Source organism: Ailuropoda melanoleuca, chromosome 2 (assembly GCF_002007445.2).
Source record: "Ailuropoda melanoleuca isolate Jingjing chromosome 2, ASM200744v2, whole genome shotgun sequence".
NCBI lineage: Eukaryota > Metazoa > Chordata > Mammalia > Carnivora > Ursidae > Ailuropoda > Ailuropoda melanoleuca.
In genome coordinates, this window is record NC_048219.1 from 92,857,614 (window position 1) to 92,881,720 (window position 24,107).

Genomic DNA, 24,107 nt, shown 5'->3' on the forward strand with positions numbered 1-24,107 from the left:
TCATCCAGCAGTGTCATTTAATGTAACCTTTACTGTAGTAGAACATAACAGCAAGAAGTAGGGAAGTCATTTATATCTCAATAAAACCAGGGTGGGGAAGGTGCAGATTGGGAAGACAAGATTATATATGGGCATGTAACCCTTGGCAAGGACTGTTGAGCATATTCAAAATTTGATGAGAAATTCCTGAAAAGTTCAGAGCAGAGAATTAACATGATCTGACTTTATTTTTTCCTGTCTTGTTTTTTAATTAAGACTTTTTCTTTAAAGCAGTTTTAGTTTCACAGCCAAATTAAAGGGAAAGTACAGAGATTTCACACATACTCTCTCCCCCTCCCCCTCTTATGTATAGTCTCTTCCATTATCAACATCTTCCACCAGTGTGGTACATTTGTTGTAATTGATGAACCTAGATTGATACCTCATAATCACCCAAGTTCATAGTGTACATTAGGGGTTACTCTGGGGTTGGACAAGTACATAATGACTTGTATTCATTTTGATGGCTCCTCTTCTTACATATCTCTCTCCCTGCCCCTCCTCTTCCAACCTCTGGAAACCACTGATTTTTTTTTTTTTTTTTTTTGGGTCGCCAGTGATTTTTTTTTACTTTCTTCAGAGTTCTGCATTTTTCAGAATATACAGTTGGACTCATACGGCAGCCTTTTAGATTGGCTTCTTTCACTTAGTAATACAAATTTAAGATTTCTTCATGTCTTTTCATGGCTTGATAGCTCATTTCTTTTAACAATGAATAATATTTGATTGTCTGAACGTGTTACAATTTATTATCCACTGGCTTTTATCCACTGCTGTATGGGAAATAAATTGTATGAGTGCTTGGAGTGAAAACAGCCTGGTTAGATAGGAAGCTTTTGCAGTAATTTGTACAAGAGATGATCATGGGTTGGAAGGGAATGATGGTGGCAGAGATACATACGTATTTTTAAGGAAAAGCTAACAGGATTTGGAATGTAGAGTGAGAGAATGATAGGAATTAAGGATATTTCAAGATTTTTGTCTTGAGCAACTGGAAAAATAGAGGGGTTTTTTCCCCCCTATTTTTGATGAGATGGAGAAGACTGGGAACGAATAGGTAATGCTTATGTTTTTTCAACTTTGTTCTTGTTCTGAATTTTTTTCTTTAGAAATAACCTTAAGTTCTAGAAGTTGCAAAGGTGGATATAAAGAAGTTTCTTTTCTGATCATTTGAGAATGAGTTACCAACATATGAGGCCTCATCAATGTAGAATACTAGTTTGTAATTGCTGTCAACAAGGACATTTTCTTACATATCCAGAATACAACCATCAAAATCAGAAAGTTAACATTGATAGAGTAGTATCATCTAATTCACAGAATGCATTCAAAGTTGGGTAGTCTCAAATAATATCCTTTTTAGCAAAATAATTCAATCTAGGATCCTATTTTGTATTTTATTGTTGTGGCTCTTTAGTGTTTTTCCATCTGGAACAACTCCTTCATGATTCCTTGACTTTCATGGTCTTGACAGTTTTGAAGCTTATAGTGCAGTTAATTTTTAGAATATTTCTCGGTTGGAATTTGTCTAATAATGCTTCCCTGTGATTCAGTTTAGGTTATTTTATTTTGGCAGAAAAATCATAGAGGTGAATTTTCTTCTCGATGTATCCTGTCAGGTGGTAAATGACTTTAATTTGTCCATTACTGGTGATTGTAACATCGATCAGTTCACTAAGCGTTCTGGCAAGTTTCTACACTAAAGAAGGTACTCTATTTTTTTCTTTATAGTTAATGAATGTTTGGGGGAAGATATTTTGAGACTTAAGTATTTCATTCTTCATCATACTTTCACACATGAGTTTCAGCACTCATCGATTTTTCTTGGCTGCATTATTACTATTGGTGATTGCCAAAAGGTGATTTCATAATTTCATTACATTACATAATTTATTAGTTTACATTCAAGCACCCATACTTTGAGTGTCAAAAAAAGAAAAAACTTCCTCTTCTTCCATTTATTGATTAGTTTTTAAAATAATGTTTTGTGGACTCATGGATTCCTTTTTTATTCAATGGCTGTAATCTATTTGGCCATTGAGAGTCCTTTAAAACTGGTTCGTGTCCCTTTGACATGTCTCATGACTCTTTGTATTCTTTCTTAATGACACAGGCTCATCTTGTAATTACCTGATTCATACCTGAGAATAACTCATATTTTCAAGGATCCTTGGTACCTCTTAGTGGAGATTGGTATTTAAACCCAGCATCTAGCAGGTGTACACGTTGTGAATAGGATGTTCGTGCTCCCAGGTCTCAGTAGACAAAGCTATAAAACATACATAGGTACAAACGTGTGTGTGTTTGTGTTTTATGTACATCTGTATCTACCTGTTTCTTTATCCATATATATTTTTAAAAAACATTATTTCATAATGAAACCTCTGATCTCAGTCTAGTACCACAGGGTTCATTTCTGCTTTACCCCTTTCCATATTTGCAAGAGCCCAAAGGACATTAGGTAGGGCATCTGTTGGTGTAGGCAGGTGTGGTGCAGCAGCAGCCCAGCATGATACTATAATTTTTCTTCTTATCACTCCTTTATCTGTGTTTTATATAGTTTTACATATTTTAGTTCCATTTAATTTTATATATTAAAAATTTTTTGAGACTTTGTCTTTTAGCTATGGATTAGTTTGAGGTATGCTCTATTTCCAGATGTTTGGAGATTTTTCTGTTGTCTTTCTGTTTTCATTTGCTTGTATTATGATCAGGGAACATAATCTGTATAACTTCAATTTTTTAAAAAATGTATTGAGACTTATTTTGTGGCCCAGGATATGGCTTAGGTCCATCTTGGTGAATGTTCTGTGGGTGCTTGAAAAGAACGTATATATTTTTTTATTAGGTGGAATGGTGTGTGTGTGTGTGTGTGTGTGTGTGTGTGTGTGTGTGTGTGTGTGTTAGCTTTATACAGTCATGTTTCTTGAGCTTAAGAGAAGGGAAGACAAACATTTTAGGGACCCCGGGGTGGCTCAATCGGTTAAGTGTCTGCTTTCGGCGCAGGTCATGGTCCCAGGGTCCTGGGATAGAATCCCACATCGGGCTCCCTGCTTAGTGGGGAGCCGCCTTCTTCCTCTGCCTGCTGCTTCCCCTGCTTCTGTGTATGCGTGCTCTCTCCTCTTTCTCTGAAAAATAAATAAATAAAATCTTGAAAAACAAAAAAAAATTTTAATCTTTTAAACTTACTATTGTACTTAACATTTCTAGTGTTTTTTTTTTCTTTTTTTTTTTTTTACTGGATTTGATATTAGGTAGGCTTTTCTTATATGTTCTTTATTAAGTTTAGGAGGTTTCCTCTTATTGCTAGTTTGTTGAGTGTTTTTATCATGAGAAGGTGTTGAATTTTGTCAGATGCTTTTTGTGTATCACATGAAGATATCTTGTGTTTTCCCCCCTTTATAATGTTATTGTCGTATTACATTTATTTTTCATATGTTGAACTATCCTTGTCTTTCAGTAATCAATCCTACTTGGTTATCACGTATAATCCTTTTAATATGCTGCTGAATTTGGTCTGCTAATACTTTGTTGAGGAATTTTTCATCAGTATTCATAAGGAATAATTGGTCTATAGTTTTCTTGTAATGTATTTGTTTGGCTTCAGTATTAGGGTAATATTGGCCTCGTCCAATGAGTTAGGAAGTGCTCCTTACTCTTCAGTTTTTTTGGAGGAATGTTTCAGAATTTGGAAGAATTGTTTCAGAAGAAACAGTCTATCAATGTTTGATAAAACTCATTAGTGGAACCATCTGGTCCTGGGCTTTTCTTGTTGGGAGCTTTATGATTACTGGTTCAATAGCTTTATTGGTCATAGGTCTGTTCAGATTTTCTGTTCATTGTTCAGCATTGGTAGGTTTTATGTTTCTAGAAATTTGTCCATTTCACCTAGGTTATACCGTTTTTCATGTACGGTTCATACTGTTCCCATATGATGTTTTTCATTTCTGATTTTAGTTTATTTGAATCTTTCTATTTTTCTTAGTCTTAGCTAAAGGTTTCTCTTTTTAAAGAGCCCAGTCGTGGTTTTATTGATTTTCTTTATTGTTTTTCTCTTCTCGGTTTATCTCTGGTCTAACCTTTATTATTTCTTTCCTTCTGTAAGCTTTTGGTTTAGTTTGTTTTTCTTTTACTAATTAAGATGTAGAGTTAGGTTGGGTTTTTTTTCTTTTTTAAAACTTTAAATTCAACTAGCCAACATATAGTGCATAATTAGTTTCAGATGTAGAGTTCAGTAATTCATCAGTTGCGTATAACACCCAGTGCTCATCACATCACGTATCCTTCTTAATGCCTTTCACCCAGTTACTCCATCCCTTAACCCACTTCCCCTCCAAGAACCCTCAGTTTGTTTTCTATAGTTAAGAGTCTCTAATGGTTTGTTTCCCTCTCTGATTTCTTCCCATTCAGCTTTCCCTCCCTTCCCCTAAGATCCTCTCTGCTATTTCTTGTATTCCACATATGAGTGAAACCATATAATTGTCTTTCTCTGATTGACTTATTTTGCTCAGCATCATACCCTCCAGTTCCATCCATGTTGATGTAAATGGTAAAATTTCATCCTTTTTGATGGCTGAGTAATATTGCATTGTAGATGTACACTGCATCTTCTTTATCCATTTATCTGTAACTAGACATCTGGGAGAACTCATACAGGAATGCAGCAACATGGCAGGATATAAAATTAATGCACAGAAATCAGTTGCATTTCTATACATAACAATGAGACAGAAGAAAGAGAAATTAAGGAATCAATCCCATTTACAATTGCACCCAAAACCATAAGATACCTAGGAATAAGCCTGACCAAAGAGGTAAAGGATGTGTATTCTAAAAACTATAGAACACTTACGAAAGAAATTGAGGAAGACACAAAGAAATGGAAAAACATTCCATACTCATGGATTGGAAGAACAAATATTGTTAAAATGTCTATGCTTCCCAGAGCAATCTACACATTCAGTGCAGTCCCTATCAAAATACTATTGACGTTTTTCACAGAGCTGGAACAAATAACTCTAATATTTGTATGGAATCGGAAAAGACCCCAGTAGCAGAGGAATGTTGAAAAAGAAAGCCAAAGCTGGTGGCATCACAATTCTGGACTTCAGGCTCTATTACAAGACAGTATGGTACTGGCACAAAAACAGACACATAGATCAGTGGAACAGAATAGAAGACCCAGAAATGGACCTTCAACTCTATGGTCAAACTAATCTTCAGCAAATCAGGAAAGACTATCCAATGCAAAAAAGACTGTCTCTTCAACAAATGGAGTTGGGAAAATTGGACAGCCACATGTAGAAGAATGAAACTGGACCATTTCCTTAACACCATACATAAAGATAAACTCAAAATGGATTAAAGACCTAAATGTGAGACAGGAATCTGTCAAAATCCTAGAGAACACAGGCAGCAACCTCTTTGACCTCACCCACAGCAACTTTTTGCCAGACACGTCTCCAAAGGCAAGGGAAACAAAAGCAAAAATGAACTATTGGGACTTCATCAAGACAAAAGGATTCTACACAGCAAAGGGAAACAGTCAACAAAACTAATAGGTTGTTTTGAAATCTTTTTTTGACTTAAGTATTTACAGCTTTAAGTTTCTTAGTATTGCCTTTTGCTGCATCCCATAAGTTTTGGTATGTTCTGTTTTCATTTTCATCTTTTTCAAGATATTTTCTAATTTCCCTGTGATTTCTTCTTTGAAACACATTAAGAATTTGCTGTATAATTTCCACATCTTTGTGAATTTTCTAGTTTTCCTTCTGCTGTTTGTAGTTTCATTCCACTGTGATTGGAAAAGGTACTTTGATTTCAGTCTTACTAAGTTATTAAGACTTTTTTTTGTGGCCTAATATATGGTCTATCCAGAAAAATGTTCCGTGTGGACTTGAGAAGAATATGTATTCTGTTTTTGAGTGGAGTGTTCTGTATAGGTCTGTAAGGTGCAGTTGGTCTACAGTGTTCAGGTCCTCTGTTTCCTTGGTGATCTGTGTGGTTGCTCTTTTATTGAAAGTGGGGTATTGAGCCTTCAGTTGTTAATGTGTAGGTATGTATTTCTCTTTAATTCTGTCCATGTTTGCTTCATATATTTTGGAGCTCCACTCTTTGGTGCATATATGTTTATAATTATTATATATTCTTCATGAATTGACCATTTTATCAATATTTAATGTCCTTCTTTGTGTCTTGTAACAGTTTATTTTGTCTGATGCTAGTGTAGCCACTCCACCTCTCCTGGTTACTGTTTGCATGAGATATCTCTTTCTGTCTTTTCACTTTGAGCCTATCGTGTCCTTTGATCTTGTAGACAGCATATAGTAGGATCATGCTTTTTAAAATTCATTCTGCCATTCTGAAATGGTACTCAATATCATTAATTATCAGGTGATTGTAAATTAGAACTATAGTGAGATATTACGTAATCACCAGAATGACTATAGGTTGGTGAGGATGTGGAAGGACTGGAGCTCTTTTACATTGCTGGTAGGAGTATATAGATTGACAGCTACTTTGAAAAAGCATTTGACCATATCTATTAAAGTTAACTATATATGTCTTAGTGACCTAACGATTTCTTCTGGGTGTATATCCAACAGAGTATGTGTTTATGCTCACCAAAAGATATGTTCAAGGAGGTTTGTAGAACGTGTATTTGTAAAAGCCAAAAACTGGAAACAACATTTATGTCCATCAGTAATGGAGCGGGCAAATTAATTGAGATATAGTCATATAATGGAATATTACCCAGCAATGAAAATGAACAAAATACTCAGGTAATGTGGAAGAATCTCAGAGCCATAACAGATATCAGATGAAAATAAATACAAAAGATTATGTCTTGTGTGAATTAATTAATATGAAATTTAAGAACAGACAAAACTAATGTAATAAATGTCAAAATGACAAAACTAAAAATAAGTTGTGGATAAGAACTTTCAGGTACAGATGTGATCACCTTTGTTTAGTTTTTTCCTGTTAACTTGTTGTACACTTAATTTTGTATATTTTCATGTTTTTGCCACTTTTAGCTTCAGAATATTGGTAAAAGTACCATAGCTGTTTATATAAGCGCAGCCTTGAGCTGATTTCCATTAGATTTATGCCTCTTTGACTTAACTGTTGTGGTTTGGGGGAATTTTTATTGTTTTTCCTGAAAGGGATGTTTTGTTTAACTGGAAAAAATTTTGTGTTCACAATATTTTTGAGGTTAGTCAGGATTTGACTTAAACATTTTAAGTTAAAAACTGAAAAATTGAGAATTTAAATCTGTAGAAAGACAATGTACTGAATAAACCTTCAACCATTTTGTGATATTCTCTGTGTGCGTATGTATGGTAGGAGAATTTCCCACACTAGTGTTTTTGAAAGGTGAATTTGAGTGATATACACAGTATTATAAAAAGTTTGAGTGAAAAATAAGAAATGAGTATTCAGGTTCTAACTTTGCCCAGCTTTATGACCTTGAGTAAATTATAGTATCTTTTGGGTACTCAGATTTCTTATTTGTAAAATAGGGGGTTTAGCCTAGATCTTTGTTTCTCCACTATTTAAAATTTATCCGTCTACTTGCCTTAAATAAAATGCCCTAAGCACTGAGGTAGCATAGTAATTCTCCTTGGGTATAGTATTGCCAGGGTGACATAAAGGGCTTTTTATGTTTTTTGTTATATTCCCTATGTTAATATATATTTAAATTTTTCTTTGATAATTCGTTACTGCTATTTGATATTTCAAAATAATATTACAACTAAAAAGAAATTAAAGCAGCTCTAGTGTTTAATTGGTTTGTTCAAACTGTATGTATGCCACCCCCCAGTAGAGAACTCCTAAAATGATGTCAATGATGGAAAGTGGCAATATAAAAGAAAAATACACACAGTGATTTTTGAAAAATTTAAATTAGTTAATATTTGAAAATGAGGACGTCTCACATTAAAATTTGGACCTTTTTGAAAAATCAGCTTATCTTTTTTTTTTATTTTTAAGATTTTATTTATTTGACAGAGACAGCCAGTGAGAGAGGGAACACAAGCAGGGGGAGTGGGAGAGGGAGAAGCAGGCTCTTGGTGGAGGAGCCTGACGTGGGGCTCGATCCCAGAACACTGGGATCACGCCCTGAGCTGAAGGCAGACGCTTAATGACTTCGCCACCCAGGTGCCCTGAAAAATCAGCTTATCTGACTATCTGAGCCTGAATTCCTGTAGTCACCTGTTGACTGGAGCTGAGTAGCTGTTGCTCTTCTAGGTGGGCAGATGATCTCTAGTTATTAACAGAATCTCCCACTTCTGTTATCTCTTTTCTTCCTCTCCCCTTCTCTTTCTGCCTCCCTCTCTCTCTCTCCCTTTCTCTGTTCTGTTCTTCCAGGATATAATTCATATACCACGAAATTAACTTTTTAAAAAGTATACATATAACTCAGTATTTTTTAGTATATTCACAAAGTTGTATAACCATTACCACTAATTCCAGAGCATATCATGACCTGTAGTCATTCCTTATTTCCCATACCCCCATCCTGGGAAACCACTAATCTTTCTGTGTCAATAGATTTGCCTATTCTGGACATTTCATATAAATGCAGTCATATGTATGTGGCATTTTGTATGTGGCTTATTTCACTTAGCATAATGTTTTAGGATTCATCAATGTTGGAACATGTATCAGTCCTTCATTCCTTTTAATGACTTAATTTCCTGTTGTATGGATATATATTGTTTATTCATCCATCAGTTGATGGGTATTTGAGTGTCTGCTTTTGGACTCTTATCAATAATGCTGCACTGAATATTTGTGTACACGTTTTTCTGTGGTTATATGTTTTCAGTGTTCTTGGGTATATACCTAAGAATTGAAATAGTGATTCATATAGTTCATTTTTCCACATTTTCATCCACACTTGTCCTTGTCTGTCATTTTGGTTATAGCCATACTATTGGGTGTGAAGTGGTATGCCATTGAGGTTTTGATTTGCATTTCCCTGATGACTGGTGATATTAAGCATCTTCTCAAGAGTTTATTGGCCATTTTTATATCTCCTTTGGAGAAATGTCTATTGAAACTCATTGTCCATTTTAGAATTGGGTTAGTCCTTTTATTGTTGAATTGTAGTAGTTCTTTATATATTCTGTATACTAGTTCCTTATCAAATATGTGATTTGCAGATATTTTCTCCCAGTCTGTGGGTTGTCTTTTCATTATGTTCACAGTGTCCTTTGATGCACAAAAATGTTTAATTTTGATGAAAACCAATTTATTCATTTGTTGCTTCTGTCACATTTAAGAAACTATTGCCCAATCCAAGGTCATGAAGATTTATGCCTCTGTTCCCTTCTAAGAGTTTTATGGATTTAGCTACATTTAGGTCTTTGATCGATTTTGAATTATTTTTTTGCATATTGTATGAGGTGGAAGTCCATCTTCATGTTTGGTAGCAGATATCCAGTTCAGTGACATTACTGAAGACTGTTCACTGTTGTCTTGACAACCTTGTCAAAAATCATTTGACCAAAGATGTTCGGGACTCAGTTCTTTTCCACTGATCTCTATCCTTGTTAGTACTCCCACTGTTTTGATTCTATAGCTTTTTAGTAATCTTTGAAATCAGGATATGTGAATCTTCCAACTTTTTCTTCTTCAATGTTGTTTTGACTCTTCAGGGCCTCTTGTAGTTCCATATGAATTTAGGAATCAGCTTTCCCATTTCTGGGGAAAAAAAAAAAGTCAGTGGAATTTTGATAGAGATTGCATTGAATCTATAGATCACTTTGGGAGTATTCCCATCTTAAAAATACTGTCTTCCATCCATGAATGTGGGATGCCTTTCTGTACATTTAGATCTTCAATTTTTTTCCAGTAATGTTTTATCAACAGTATATATAAACTTGTGTGTTTTAAAGTATATTCCTAAGTAATTTAATCTTTTTGATATTATAAATGGAATTTATTTTATTTTTTACGTGATTTTAAAAAATCTTATTTAAATTTTAGCATAGTTAACATGCAGTGTTAAATTAGTTTTAGGTGTACAATGTAGTGATTCAACAATTCTGTATATTACACAATGGTCATCAAGATAATTGTCTTCACCTATTTTACTCATCCCCCCCAACCTCCCCTTTGGTAACCATCTGTCTGTTCTCTATAGTTAAGATTCTGTTTTTCGGTTTATCTTTCTTTTTTTCCTTTGTTCATTTGTTTTGTTCTTAAATTCCACATATGGGTGAAATCATGTGGTATCTGTCTTTCTCTGACTGACTTATTTCACTTAGCATTATACTCTCTAGCTCCATCCACGTTGTTGCATATGGCAAGATTTCATCCTTTTTGATGGCTGAATAATATTCAGATGGAATTTATTTTTTATTTCATAAATTAACTTTCATAAAGTCTTTACTAGTATGTAGAAATACAACTGATTTTTTAAAAACCTTTTCATCCTGCAACTGTATGGCACTTGTTCATTAGCTCTAATGTTTTTGTGAATTTATTATTTTTTTGTATACAACATTATCACGTGCAAATAGGGATGCTTTCACTTCTTATCCAGTCTGGATTCCATTCATTTCATTTTCTTGTCTCATCTTCTGAATAGAACCTGCAGTACGGTATTAAAAAGGAGTGGCAAGACTGGCCATCCTTGTCTTGTTTCTACTCTTAGGGGGCATGCACCTAGTCTTTCAACATTAAGTATTATGTTAGCTGTGGGTTTTTCATGGGTGCCCTTTATCAACTTGAGGAAATTCCCTGCTCTTCCTAGTCTTTCGAGTATTTAAGGCAGTCGGATTTTGGCAAAAGGCATTTTCTGTGTCTATTGAGATGATCGTTTGGTTTTTGTCCTTTATTCTATTTATGTTATTTATTACAATGATATTTGTATGCTGAACCTATCTTGCTTTTGTGGGATACATCCCACGTGTTCATAGTGTATAATCTCCTTTTTTCATGTTCTAGATCAGGTTTTTCTAGTATTTTGTTGAGGACTTTCATATCTGTATTCACTTGGGTGTCTAGTATTGTAATTTTTTTGTCTGGTTTGGTTATCAGAGTGATACTGGTTTCAGTACTCTTTCTTTTAACAATTAGTGGTAATTTTTCCTTGAATATTTGAAAGCGTCTGGTTTTGACTTCTATTTGCAGAAAATTTTTCATTTCTAAATCTCATTAATTTTTATATTGAATTCAGATTTCTAAGTTTCTTCTTGAGTTAGTTTTGGTAGTTTCTAGTAATTCGTCTCTTTCATCCAGGTGATCTAATTTATTGGAAATACAGTTCGTAGTATTCCCTTATTTTTATTTCTGTAAGGTTGGTAGTAATGCTCCGTCTTTAATTCCTGAGCTTATTTGTGTCTTTTCTCTTTTTTTCTTGGTTAGTCTAGCTAAAAGTTTGTTAATTTCTTTCCTCTTTTTGGAGAACCAATTTCTTATCTCATTGATTTAAAAAATTTATATTGTGTTTTTATTTCCTAGTTTATTTCCACCCTAATCCTTACTGTTTCCTTCCTTCTGCTTGGTTTGTGTTTCAGATGCTCTTCTTTTTCCAGGGTCTTAAGGTAGATGTTTAGGTTACTGATTTAAGACCTTGTCATTTTTTAATATGAACATTTACAGTTACAGATTTCTCTCTAAGCTGTACTTTAGGGGCATCCAGTACATGTCAGTATGTTATCTTTTCATTTTCATTTATCCAGAAGTATCTTCTAATTTCCTTCATGACTTCTTTTTTGACTCTAGTTCTTTAGGGGTGTGTTTAATTTTCACACATTTGTGAATTTCCCAGATTTCCTCCTGTTGTCAGTTTCTGGTTTCATTGCATCATTCATGTCAGGGAACATACTTCATACAACTTCAGTCCATTTATACTTACTGAGATTAGTTTTATTGCCTAACATACAGTCTGTTTTGGAAAATGTTTTATGTGCATTTCTGAAGAATGTGTATTCTGATGTTTTGGGGTTGAGTGTTCTATAGATGTCTATTAATTGTAGAAGTTTCATAGTGTTATTTAAGTCTTCTGTTTTCTCACTGATTTTTTCTGTTTATTGTTGAAAATGGGGTATCAAAATCTGCAACTATTATTTTTTAATTATTTATTTCTCCTTTCAATTCTATAATTTTTTTTCTTCCTGTATTTTGAGAGTTTGTTGTTAGGTGTATACATGTTTATAATTGCTATATATTGTTGATGAGCTGGCCATATTTTCATTATAAATGTTCTTCTTTGTCTCTAATAACAATTTTTACATTCCATTTTGTTTTCTATTAGCATAGCCACTGGAGGTCTTTTCTGACTCCTGCTTGCATGGTATATCTTTTTCCATCCTTTTACTTTCATCCTATTTTGTCTTTGAATCTGAAGTGTGTTTGTTGTAGACAGCTTATGGTTGGATCAGTGCTTTTTAATCTGTTGTGCTAATCTCTATTCTTTAAATGGTTTGTTCATTCCACTTACATTTAATGTAATGATACATGGGTAGAATTACATCTGCTATTTTGTATTTGTGTTTTATGTGTGTTATGTCTTTTTTTTTGTTCCTCATTTTTCTGTTATTGCTTTCTTTTGTGTTAGATGTTTTCTAGTATGCTAATTTATTTCTTCTGTTTCTTTTGCAACTTTTTATAAGTTTATTTCTAAAGTTGACCTGGGATTAAAATTAATAACTTAAAACAATGTATTTTGGGTTGATACCAACTTAATTATAATGGTATACATACACTTTTTAATCTAATTCCATTCTTCCTCTTTGTGCTGTTGTTATACAAATTATATTATATTATATTATGTGCCCAAGAAAACACTTCATATTATTGCTTTATGCAGTTTCTTTGAACCTGTGTATTTCTTGTTGTTGCTTGTGTAAAAAAGAATTAACATAGTAGGCCTCACTGCATATCCTTAGAATGAACTGCTTAAGAGGTCCACCCTTGGCTGGCATCTGAGAACTTATCAGGGTCACCTGCCTAACTGATAAGAATGGCTCACTGTGCCTAAGCTCCTTATACAAACAATATAGTTTATGCTGACCACCTGCTTTTCTTCTGGGAGTTAGGAATTTTGGTATGTGCTGGGCAGAGGATACCTATTGATCAGCTCCTAATAAAAACACTGGGTGCTCAGTCTCTAATCTTTCCTGGTTGGTGACATTTTACATGTGTTGTCATAGCTCATGTCTGGGTGGCAGGCAGGAGGAATTAAGTGTCTCCTATGTGACTCTGTTAAAAAAAGATCCTTAAGATCTAGCCCTGACCTTCCCTGGACTTTGCCCCATGTGCCTTTTCCCTTTGCTGATTTTGCTCTGTATCCTTTTGCCAAATAAATTATTAGCTTGTTGGTGTGATTATATTGCTGTCTCTAGCAAGTCATAGAAGCTGGGTGTGATCTTAATACTCACTGCATTCTGCTGTAACAGATTGCCACAAATTTGGTGCTTAAAACCTAAGTTTATTGTCTTAAAGTTTTGGAAGTCAGAAGTCTGAAATGAGCCTCACTAGGCTAAAATCAAGGTGTCAGCATTGCTGTACTCCTTCTGGAGGCTCTAGGGGAAAATCCATTTTTCTTGCCTTTCCCACTGTCTAGCAGCTGTCCTTATTCATTAGCTCATGGCTATCCCAGTCCATTTTCAAAGCCAACAATGACTGGTCAAGCCTTTATTATGCAGCATCACTCTGACATTCACTTTCCTGCTTATTCCTTTATTTATAATAATCCCTATGATTATGTTAGATCTGACCCCAATAATCCAGGGTGATCCTTTCATCTTAAATTTATTGATGTATCACATCTTCAAAGTTTCTTTTGCCATGTAAGGTAATACATATGCAAAGGTTCTAGGAAATGGGATATGGACATCTTTGGAGTGGACCATTTTTGTACCTATCACATTCACTATAGCAGAAATGAAAAGAAACAAACATTTTTGTGGTCTTTAAGCTTTAGATAGGTAATTAATTACCATTACTGGTGCTCTTTCTGCATGTGGATTAGATTTACTGTCTAGTGTCCTTTATATTTCAGCCTGAAGGATTCCTTTTGAATTTCTTGTAGGGCAGCTCTAGTTGTAATGAATTCTCTGTGTGTATGTAGGAATGTCGTATTTTTGTTTTCAGTTTTACGGGATGGTTTTGCTGGATATAGAATTCTTGGTTGGTAGTCTTTTTCTTTCAGCATTCTGAATGTTACCCACTGCTTTCTGCCTTCCTGGTTATCAGTGAAAATCAGTTAAGCATCCCTTGTACATGATGAGTTCCTTCTTTTTTGCTCCTCTCATATTCTTCATCTTTTAACAGTTTGTGTGTGATGTGTCTAGGTATAGATCACTTCGATTTGATCCTACTTGTAGTTTGTTGAACTTCTTGTCTGTGTAAATTGTTTCTCACCAAATTTGGAAAGTTTTTCACTATTATTTTTTGAGAAATTCTTTCTGTGCCTTTCTTTTTCTCCTGTTCTTTTGGGACTCCCATTATGCATATGTTGGTGTGCTTAATGGTTTCAGATATTATATTTTCTAACTCTGAAATTTCTGTCTGGTTCCTTTTTAAAGTTTTTGGTTTTTTATTGATATTCTCTGTGATGAGTCATCATTCTCTTACATTTTTCAGTTTTTTAGTCATGACTTCCTTAGTTCTTTGAATATATTTAAAATAGCTGATTTAATCTTTTTGCCTAGTTAGTCCAACATTTGGGCTCCCTGATGGTCAGTTTCTGCTGATTTCTTTTTTCCCCCGTATATGGGTCATACTGTATTTATACATCTCATAATTTTTTCTTGAAAGAAATAGCGTGAAATCAGATTCTTCTCCCACTCCAGTGTGTTTTGTTTATCGTTCATATTTGTTTAGTGACTTTTGGGCACTAATTTTTTAAAGTTTATATTCTGTGTTGTGTGTGGTCACTGAAGATTGCTTGGTTTGTTTAGTTGTTAGGTGAAAGCCTAGGGCCTTCTTTGGCCTTTCTTGATTATGCAACAGTTCTGGGCATGTGTGTGACTTTTAGAGCCCCAGGAATCTGTTGGAGCTATTCAGAGCACCTTACTGAAATCTCATTCCTCAACTTGTTTAAAACCTATTGTTTGCCCCAACAGTTCTCCCCTTTCTCAGACCATTGAGATATGCAGCAGTTGTTCTTAGTAGGTTTCAACAAACACCCCAAGCTTTTTGCATTGGAAGAACTTTAGTTAGGTTAAATAAAGTCAGCCTTTCAAGTTGTGTCTATTGACCAACCACTAGATAAGTCATATGGCATTTTTTTTTGGAATCAGACTTTGAAGAAGTTCCAGTCCCATTCTGCCCTCTTCAGTGGCAGTCAAGCTGCTTATTTTCACAGTGACTGTGAACTATTTGGTTTACATTGCTATTTTGGAGCTGGGGATAATGGTGGGAGATAGGAATAGGGAAGGTCAGAGGCTTTCTTTTTACCAAATTTCTTAAGTGCTGCCTGCATTGCTGCAAGCCTTTGGGTAGTTCCAGAGTTCTAAAAAGTTGATTCTGACAATTTTTTCTTTTTTGGAAGAGAGAATTTTTGTAGATATTTACTATTTTTTTGATCTCTTCTTTGTCTCTAAACATGACCTTTTCTACTCATTTTTATATCTGCCCTGTAGGAATTTGAGTTTTTTGGGTTATTCCTAAGATTTTTGACTTTGCTGCGGTACCTGGGTGGCTCAGTCAGTTGAGCGTCCAACTCTTGGTTTTGGCTCAGGTCATCATGTCGTGGGTCATGAGATCAAGCCCAGCTTTGCGCTCTGCTCTCAGAGCAAAGTCTGCCTGAGGTTCTTTCCGCCTCTTTCTCCCTCTTTCTCCCTCTTCCTCTCCTCCTCCCCTGCTCTCTCTCTCAAATAAATAAATAAAATCTTTGAATAAAAAAAGAAGAGATTACTTTGGGCAAGGGGAAGAAAAAAATTTTTGACTCTGAAAAATTCTTTTTTTTCCCCCTAGTGTAGACAGACAGGAGCCTGAAAAATACTGAGTTAAATTTAATATGGAATGATAATGATCCTTAGTTCATTCTCAGTAATTGAGTATGTTGCAAAAATAAAGTGCTTCTCCCCAGCAAAATGTATAAAGTATTAATATTGTATTATTCTCATTAGTGTTATTTATTCTGACTTTTTTTGTGTGTGGCTGCCTCTTCTGTTTCTTTTTATTACTAATATGTTCATCGTTTTTCCTCCTAAGGCAGTAAAGAATGCTGATGGAAGAACCATTCTCCTAATTTTCAAATTGTTGAGCTGGTTGCCATGATGGGTGAGTTCAAACTAAAAGCAACTTTTGTCTGTAATTAAGGGATAAAATGGGGAAGAAAAATTTTTCTCTGTGTGTATAAAAAACATATTTATAATGAAGTTTTATATAATGTTTTGTATTTATTTACTTAATAGATTTTCAATTAAAGCACTTTTTGAGTTAACTTACAGATTTAGAATGACTGTGTCATGCAGGATATCCTAGTAGGGACATTCAAAATAAACTGCTAAGATGCATTGGGACTTACTTAGAGTCTGATGTCCAGGGAGAATACTAGATGAAGAAACCTGACTTTTAAATTGCCCTTCGTTTGTATGTCATTTCACTAAGAACTTAGTTTTATTCAAATGATCCTCTTTACCTTTTTACATCTACAATAGAAAAAATGTACTCATTTTTTTAAACAAGGAAATTAGTGTATGTAAATGTGATAAGAGATTTAAGCCAGGCATTTATTTTGGTATTGTGATGTTAAACATGAGAAAATATCTAAATTCAAATATTTAAGTTTTTCCTAATGAAGAAAATAATTAGAACATATATACATACATTTAAGTGTTAAGAGTTCCCCTCTCCCCAGTATAGGATTAAGGATCTTACCTTTCTCAAGAAGGTTACATGAGATAATTTTATTCCAATTGAGATCATTCTCAGCTAATTTTTTTCCCTAAGGGCAGATTTATTTTTATGAATAAATGACACAGTCTGGTTTAGACCTGTGGACAGCACTCACTTTGTGAGTACATCATACCCAACTGGCTCAGTTGCTGTTTGGCTAAGCTAACATGATGAAATTTTATTTTACAAAGAATAGTTTGTAAAGGATTATAAAATTTCTCTAAACTTGGAATTTATTAATAAGCCTATGGCACCATTAATTTTAATTTTAATATTCCAGTAGTTTCATTATAGAGCAGAATATATTGAGTGTTATAAAAAATTAATACGTTAGAGAAGGCAGCTATTTGTGTGTTTGATAGGCTAATGAAGCCATTGAATTGCCACATTCTTTTTAGTGATTTCTCCTTACAGGATAAAGTATGTTTTAATTATTACTACTCTGAAACATAAATTACTGCTCACCAAAATAGTTACATTTTAAAATGTAAGCTGTAAAAGTTCCTCAGTTCCTTTATTGACCATTGGCTGATTATCATTAGTAGAACTGATTTACTAGTGAAAAATCAATTAAATTGTCTCTGAACTTCTCCAGAGAGCATATAATTGGTATTACTAGGAGAGTCATGCTTATAGTCTTAGAAAGAAATTTTTGATATATTTTGGAAGAAATTAAAAGTTCGTGGTTTATGATGCTTTCACTCAGTTTTATGGATTCACTACTTTTTTCTAAGGAATACATTTTTCTTACATTAGTACCTTTTAAGTTGTTCCTGGCTGAGATCATTAAATAGTCTGTTAAATGTTTGTAGTCTTGTTGAACTTTATGGTGAGGAAGTTCAAGAAAACACTTCCAAATATTAGCAGGTTATTATCTACAGATAAAACTTTTTGTTTCTGACTTGAAGTACTGATGAAAAACTCTAAAAGGAATTTGTACTTTGAACATAAATGCCAAATAATGATGAAAGTCTTTCCCCCCACCACCCAACTTGCTTTAATTAAAATTTTAGATGTTCTATTGATGTTTTATTTAGGAGTTACAGAAAGTAATTTGTTATGATTGGGCTGTTCTGACACATATACTAGGATGTTACATTGTTACAAGAATCAGAATGGCTTCATCTTGCCTGTAAATGTCACACCTAGTGTGATGCTAGTGCTTGAGTCTAGTGCAGTTTTAATGTAACTTGTCTTCAGTTTTTAAATAATTAAAAATTTTTTCACCAAAATAACAGTGTAAGCATTGAAAATGTCCTAGATGCATTTTTGTGTTAAATTAATGCATTTTGCATTAAATTTCATGATCAATTTTGTTTGATATCTATGATGAATACTGAAATTACAATTCTATGTATATATTATTTTGAAAATACTTAGATGATCAGCAGGCTTTGAACTCAATCATGCAAGATTTGGCTGTTCTTCATAAAGCCAGTCGACCAGCGTTATCTTTACAGGAAACCAGAAAAACAAAATCTTCATCACCAAAAAAGCAGGTATTTGTTTTAATATTTTATTTTATTTTTTTAAAAGATTTTATTTATTCATTTGACAGAGATAGAGACAGCCAGCGAGAGAGGGAACACAAGCAGGGGGAGTGGGAGAGGAAGAAGCAGGCTCCCAGCAGAGGAGCCTGATGTGGGGCTCGATCCCAGAATGCCGGGATCACGCCTTGAGCCGAAGGCAGTCGCTCAATGACTGAGCTACCCAGGCACCCCTAATATTTTAATAAATACATATTGTTGTTATATGAGCTATTTGTTTTGAATATCCTGATCTCATAGAGGATTTGTTAAAGTGTCTGTCTTTCACACTTTTGAGTCAAATATGTTGTTGTTTGTCATACATTCTTCCAAATGTGTGTGCTAGAGTTTCATTTAATGTGGTAACTGCTCTCTAATGCTGATGTTTCATCCATTCTTAAAGCACTTAAGATAAGCAAATTGTTGGGGTGCTGTTTGGTGGACACTATCAATTGATTGGAGTTCACACTGAAAATGAAATCTCCTTTCCCCCTGCTCCATTTTAAATGAGTGAACAGGGGAAAAAAAAACAAGTGACTAAGAAAAAAATAACCTAGAAATTCTAGAAATTTTATCTGATCTCTGAAATGATTTATTGTTTCATTACAGAATGATGTTCGAGTCAAATTTGAACATAGAGGGGAAAAAAGGTAAGGAAAGAAACATTACATATCAGTTTATTAATTTAATCAAATGAGTCATAATCAAAGCCATTAGAGGTTTTTTTCTGGATTTTAGTGGAGGTTCATGGCTTACAAATTGAGAGTGGAATAGTCCTTGGTAATGTGTAACATGAACTTAGACTTAAAATAGAATCTGCCAAAATTTAGGCTAAACATTAGAAATGATTAATGTTTTTATTTTAGGAAATAAAAAAGATCATTGCATAATGCAGCCTTTAAATATTACCATTCCCTTTTATTTTTAGTCAGGGGAAGTTAAATATATTTCTCCTTATCGTAATTGTATCATCCCTTCAGATATTGTATAGAACTTATATACATGGTTTTAGCATTCATAATTTTGAGAGGCCTCAATCATATGACATGTATTTAATTAGTAATTTTGAGAAAGTTGAGTTGGAATGGTGGCTATAAATTAATCAGCAAAGGCCTAGCCTTCCACTGGATATCTCTATCTTAATGCAGTCATGGAGAGTGGTGGTGGTGGTTGACAACAAAATTGCTAGCAAGGCCTAATAGGAGTTAAAGAAGATGGGATTTCATTTCTGTTATTAGTGTCTCATTAAAATTCATTTAATGAAAGAGCTATCCATTTTAAGGACTTTAAAAAGGCTCATAAGTCATATAACCTGAAGATGTAAAAATGCTTTACACAGTGATGTCTACAAAAATGGGTTATACCAGATATACCATCCTGCTGTCCAATATACTTTTTCCCTACTTATTGTTTTTCAATGGATATTTCTCAGTTCTTTCCCATTCATTGAGCACTATTTATTAAGTACCATAAGTACTGGTCCGTGAAGGAGTAAAGTGAGTAAAACAGACATGGTCCCTCCCCCTTACAGAGTTTACAGCCTGGTGTAGAAATCTCCCAGGTTTAAGTGCATGCTCCCCATGGGCATTACAGGCTAACGCTTTGCTACATAGGAAGAAAATATTAGAATTTAAAATTTTTAATTTTTAAAAAATATTTGTTTTGGGGATATACTTACATGATGTATAGGTGCTCAAAAATGTTGAGTTGATAAGGGTACAGAAATCAAAATTTAAATCCCCAGGGAACAACTTTATGCTTTTTAACAGTTTCATTGCATTCCATTATATAGATGTCACATAGTTAAGTTTAATTTTAATCACTTTCTTCAGTGAACATTTTACAGTTGCTTTTTAATATTCATAAAACAATTTCAGACTTAATTGTGTCCTTCTCTACCAAAGAGATAGCTGTTGTAAATGTTACTTAACTATGCCTAAGAAAATTAATTATCTTAAAATTCTGTCTTTGTAGAATCCTTCAGTTCCCCAGACCAGTTAAACTGGAAGATCTGAGATCTAAGGCTAAAATTGCCTTTGGACAGTCTATGGATCTCCATTATACCAATAATGAGGTAAACTTGTAGAGTTTAACTTTCAGTAGCTCTTATTTTGAAAAGTAGTATGTTCATTTAAGAGACTGTTTTAGGAATGTTTATTTAGGGATTGATAAGATTATGGTATGTTAGAGAAATAAAATACTACAAGTAAATTTATAAATTTTAACTAACTGAAATGGATTTTTTTCCCATTGTGAAAGGTATTGAAAGATGCTACTGTGCAAATAATTGAATGAGAATATGTTTCTGAAGGAGGAAATATACGTATTACTTAGAAGTTTGCTGCTGGGGCATCTGGGTGGCTCTGTCAGTTAAGCGTCTGACTCTTGATGTTGGCTCAGGTTGTGATCTCAGGGTCATGAGATCAAGCCCTGAGTCAGGCTCCCTGTTCGGTGGGGAGTCTAGTAGAGATTCTCTCTCCCTCTCCCTCTGCTCCTTCCCCAGTTTGCACGTGCGCTCTCTCTCCTCTCTCTCTTAATAAATAAATAAAATCTTTTAAAAAAAAAAACTTCTTATATATGTTTTATTATCACTCTGTGTACTTTTTGGTGAACTGTCTTATTTTCTCATTCTCTGCACTTGGTTATAGAGACAATAGAGCTTTGGTAGTCAGATAGTTTAGTTAAAACTTTAAAAGGATTATTTTCATATTGGTTAGGACATGATTAGATCATTACGTTTATGTTTGTGAGTCAGTTCATGTGATCTTAAGGGCTTGCTTTGGCACTGAGGAGCTGTGTTCTGGAAAATCCTCTTTTGAACTATCTGTAAAACTCAGATTGGATTAGATAATCTCTGAGGTTTCTTTCAGATCCTGTGAGATCTCAAGATCTTGAATCTTAAAATTTTCAGGGACATTGGGGTTGATTGGTTAATTTGTTGTTTTCCTTAGAAAATACTGGTTGAATTTGGCAGGCATAATGCTGTGATTTATGAATTGCAGCCCTGCATGGAGTTTATAGACTTGTGGTAAAAGCATACAATTAAATAATGAGTTGTTCAAATATATGAGGTTCTTCGAAGGACATGCATAAAATACCGTGAAAAAGAATAAAGGCATGGCAGTGGGTGTTCTGTTTAGATAGTATGCTAAGAACTGAGGTGGTAATATTTAATTACTGTGACTTGAGGTATGAAAAGCCAAACTTGCAAATAGTTTGAGGGGAAGAACATTCCTGGTAGAGAGAGCAGCTGAGAAAAGTGCTACAGAGATCCTAAGATGGAAAAGACTAATATATTTTAGGAATAGAAAAAGTGCCAACGGGAGTGGAGTAACGGTAGAGAGCTTAGTAAAAATTAACTTGAGAAAACATGTGAATGCTTTGCCAATGTTAAAAAATTGTGCAAATAAAATATTTTCAAATATTATATTTGCAAATGAATTATTTAAAGCAAAAAATATGCTAATTAGTTTGTCTAAAGAAACGCTTGCTGATGAAAGCAGAAAATATTTTGATAAAGTAAAAATCTGTATCCAAACAAATAATATCCCTGAACAAAGTGATGAGTATCATACTGTAGTAATACCTTAAAATTTTATTTTTCAAATACTTTTTGGGTTTTCCGTTAGCCATGAACACCTCTTGTTGCCTGGCCCTGTGTTGGCACTTATTATTTCTGTTGTGCTGGCCTTATTTCCAGCTGTCGGCCTCTGAGACTCTGAGGGCTTTTCAGAGGTACAGCTGCAGGGTGTACACTAAAGTACATGTGGGGCGCCAGGGAGATGATGGGAGAATTAGACTCAAGGATGGGGTGGGAGGTGGGGATGGATGGGTTCCACTTAATCACAGTGGTAACTTGTTGGATAACACACCCTTTATGGGCCTCCTACCCTGACTTCCCCATTCCCCTACCAGATTCCTAGAATCTATTCCCATATAAACAGGCTTGAATTTGATTCTTTATTTCATGGTGTGCTTTTAGGGGAACCAGGTATATCTTTGTTTTTGTTTGGTCTAAAATTATATCATGGAAAACTTTAAAATGTCAAGATATATTAAGACTACAATATTGTCTTGACCTACCAGTCTAAAAGGTCTATCAAGAAAAATGAGATTAGTCTGATATAATTTGTTCATATTGTATCTGTTCTAGCTCCTAGAATTGCTGTTTCTTTTCTGAGTTCTCCCAATTTATTTATGTAATTTTTTCTCGGGTTTTCAGGAACCTTCTCCCATTTTCTAAAAATTGGAAAATTTCTCCATTTTCAGTTTCTTTTTCTCATGCTTTCTGAAGGATTTCTGGTGAGTGCTTCTGCCATTATGGTGGCCTCTTGGCAGAATGTGGTAGAAGAGACATTAGGGTAAGAACAATTTCTTGAAACTAAGAGGTTCTGTGAGACTCTGTGATTCTGTGAGTTAATCATGACAAACTCACTGTGTGCCCTTCAACACTGCGGTAACTTATAAAATCTTAGTTTTGTGGACTTGTGGACAAGCAAAAAACTCATTTATACTGCTTGTTATCCCAGTTCTGTAGCTATTTATTTCTAGTGTAGTATAAATCCCTGTGTTCTAAAAGAACCATTATTCTATAAACTTGAACCTTGCCAGAATTGAAACGGTGTGAAAATGTAAGCTGGGATTAGTTGGGTTTGTTAGTTGGGTTCCTCTTTTTTTAATAATGGAGAGAGAGAGAGAGAGAATGGAGAGAGAATGTGCGTGTGTGTTGTAATAGGAGATGAATGTGAGAGTGTTCAGGCAAGGTAAGTGGATTTTCTAAGATCTTTCCCATTTTAGATAGTTAGAGGAGGGAAGCCTCTTTATGGACTATTAACATGTTTCACTATGTAAAGTCACACAAATAAGTCACTTCTTTCAAATTTAGGTTCTATTTAGTGGGTTTTGGGATTCAATTTTCAGTTTACAGAAAGGATTTATATTGACAACTAATGTATCAATATTAAAGCAGAGGGAAATTTTCATGAATGAGGCTGAAATGAATTCACCAAGCAGGAAAACATTGTGTGATTCATTTAATATAGACAAGTTGGAACTTGTTCTTGACTCTTAGTCTTCATTGTAAAATTGATGATAGGTGACCTTAGAACATATAAGGGGTCACATTAGAACCATAAGCAGTAGTCCAAGCTACCAATCCACATACTTCTCCAGAATGCCCAGATTTCACATTAGCTAACTGAAGAACAGAATCATTTATGTTAATATTCTGTTACTGTGATTTAAATTAGTGTCTTTAACCCCCAAAAGCAACAGTATCTTGGAGAAGTAAACAATCCAATTATTAATAAATATTGTAGTTAAATAAACATTCAGGTTTTCCCCTGAAATGAAAAACTGGAAAAAAATAATCATCATTGCTTTAAAATGTTTTCTAGTGCTTAAAATATAATTAAAAAGAATACTAAAGATAGGAACAAGACATATTAATATGGTTCATAATTGATAGGAAAATGAAAGGTTATTCTTTTTCCTATATGCTTATTCTGTGATACCAAACAGTTAATATTCTTTTTTTATTAGAAAAATTCTCATAGAGGAAAAAAAGGCCTGGTTAGTAGGTAAGTTGGAATAGTACAAAACGACTAAAGTAGCTACAAAAAGAAATTGGGAATATAATTTCACGTACACATTAAGTAAATTTAAGTGGATTGCATG

General features: G+C 34.1%; 1 protein-coding gene across 4 annotated transcripts in view; it reads left to right on the forward strand.

Moving 5' to 3' along the window:
• MAP3K2 (mitogen-activated protein kinase kinase kinase 2) overlaps window positions 1–24,107 on the forward strand; it is a 76,548-nt gene that overhangs the window by 20,527 nt on the left and 31,914 nt on the right. For 3 of the 4 annotated variants that reach the window (XM_034654357.1, XM_034654359.1, XM_034654358.1), the window contains exons 2-5: window positions 16,219–16,287; window positions 18,286–18,404; window positions 19,041–19,081; window positions 20,406–20,505. In XM_034654357.1, the coding sequence (XP_034510248.1) occupies window positions 16,281–16,287; window positions 18,286–18,404; window positions 19,041–19,081; window positions 20,406–20,505 (267 nt within the window). In that variant the 5' untranslated portion in view covers window positions 16,219–16,280. Of the gene's footprint in view, window positions 1–16,218; window positions 16,288–18,285; window positions 18,405–19,040; window positions 19,082–20,405; window positions 20,506–23,991; window positions 24,011–24,107 lie in introns of those variants that run through there. The other variant, XM_034654360.1, reaches the window with a different exon arrangement.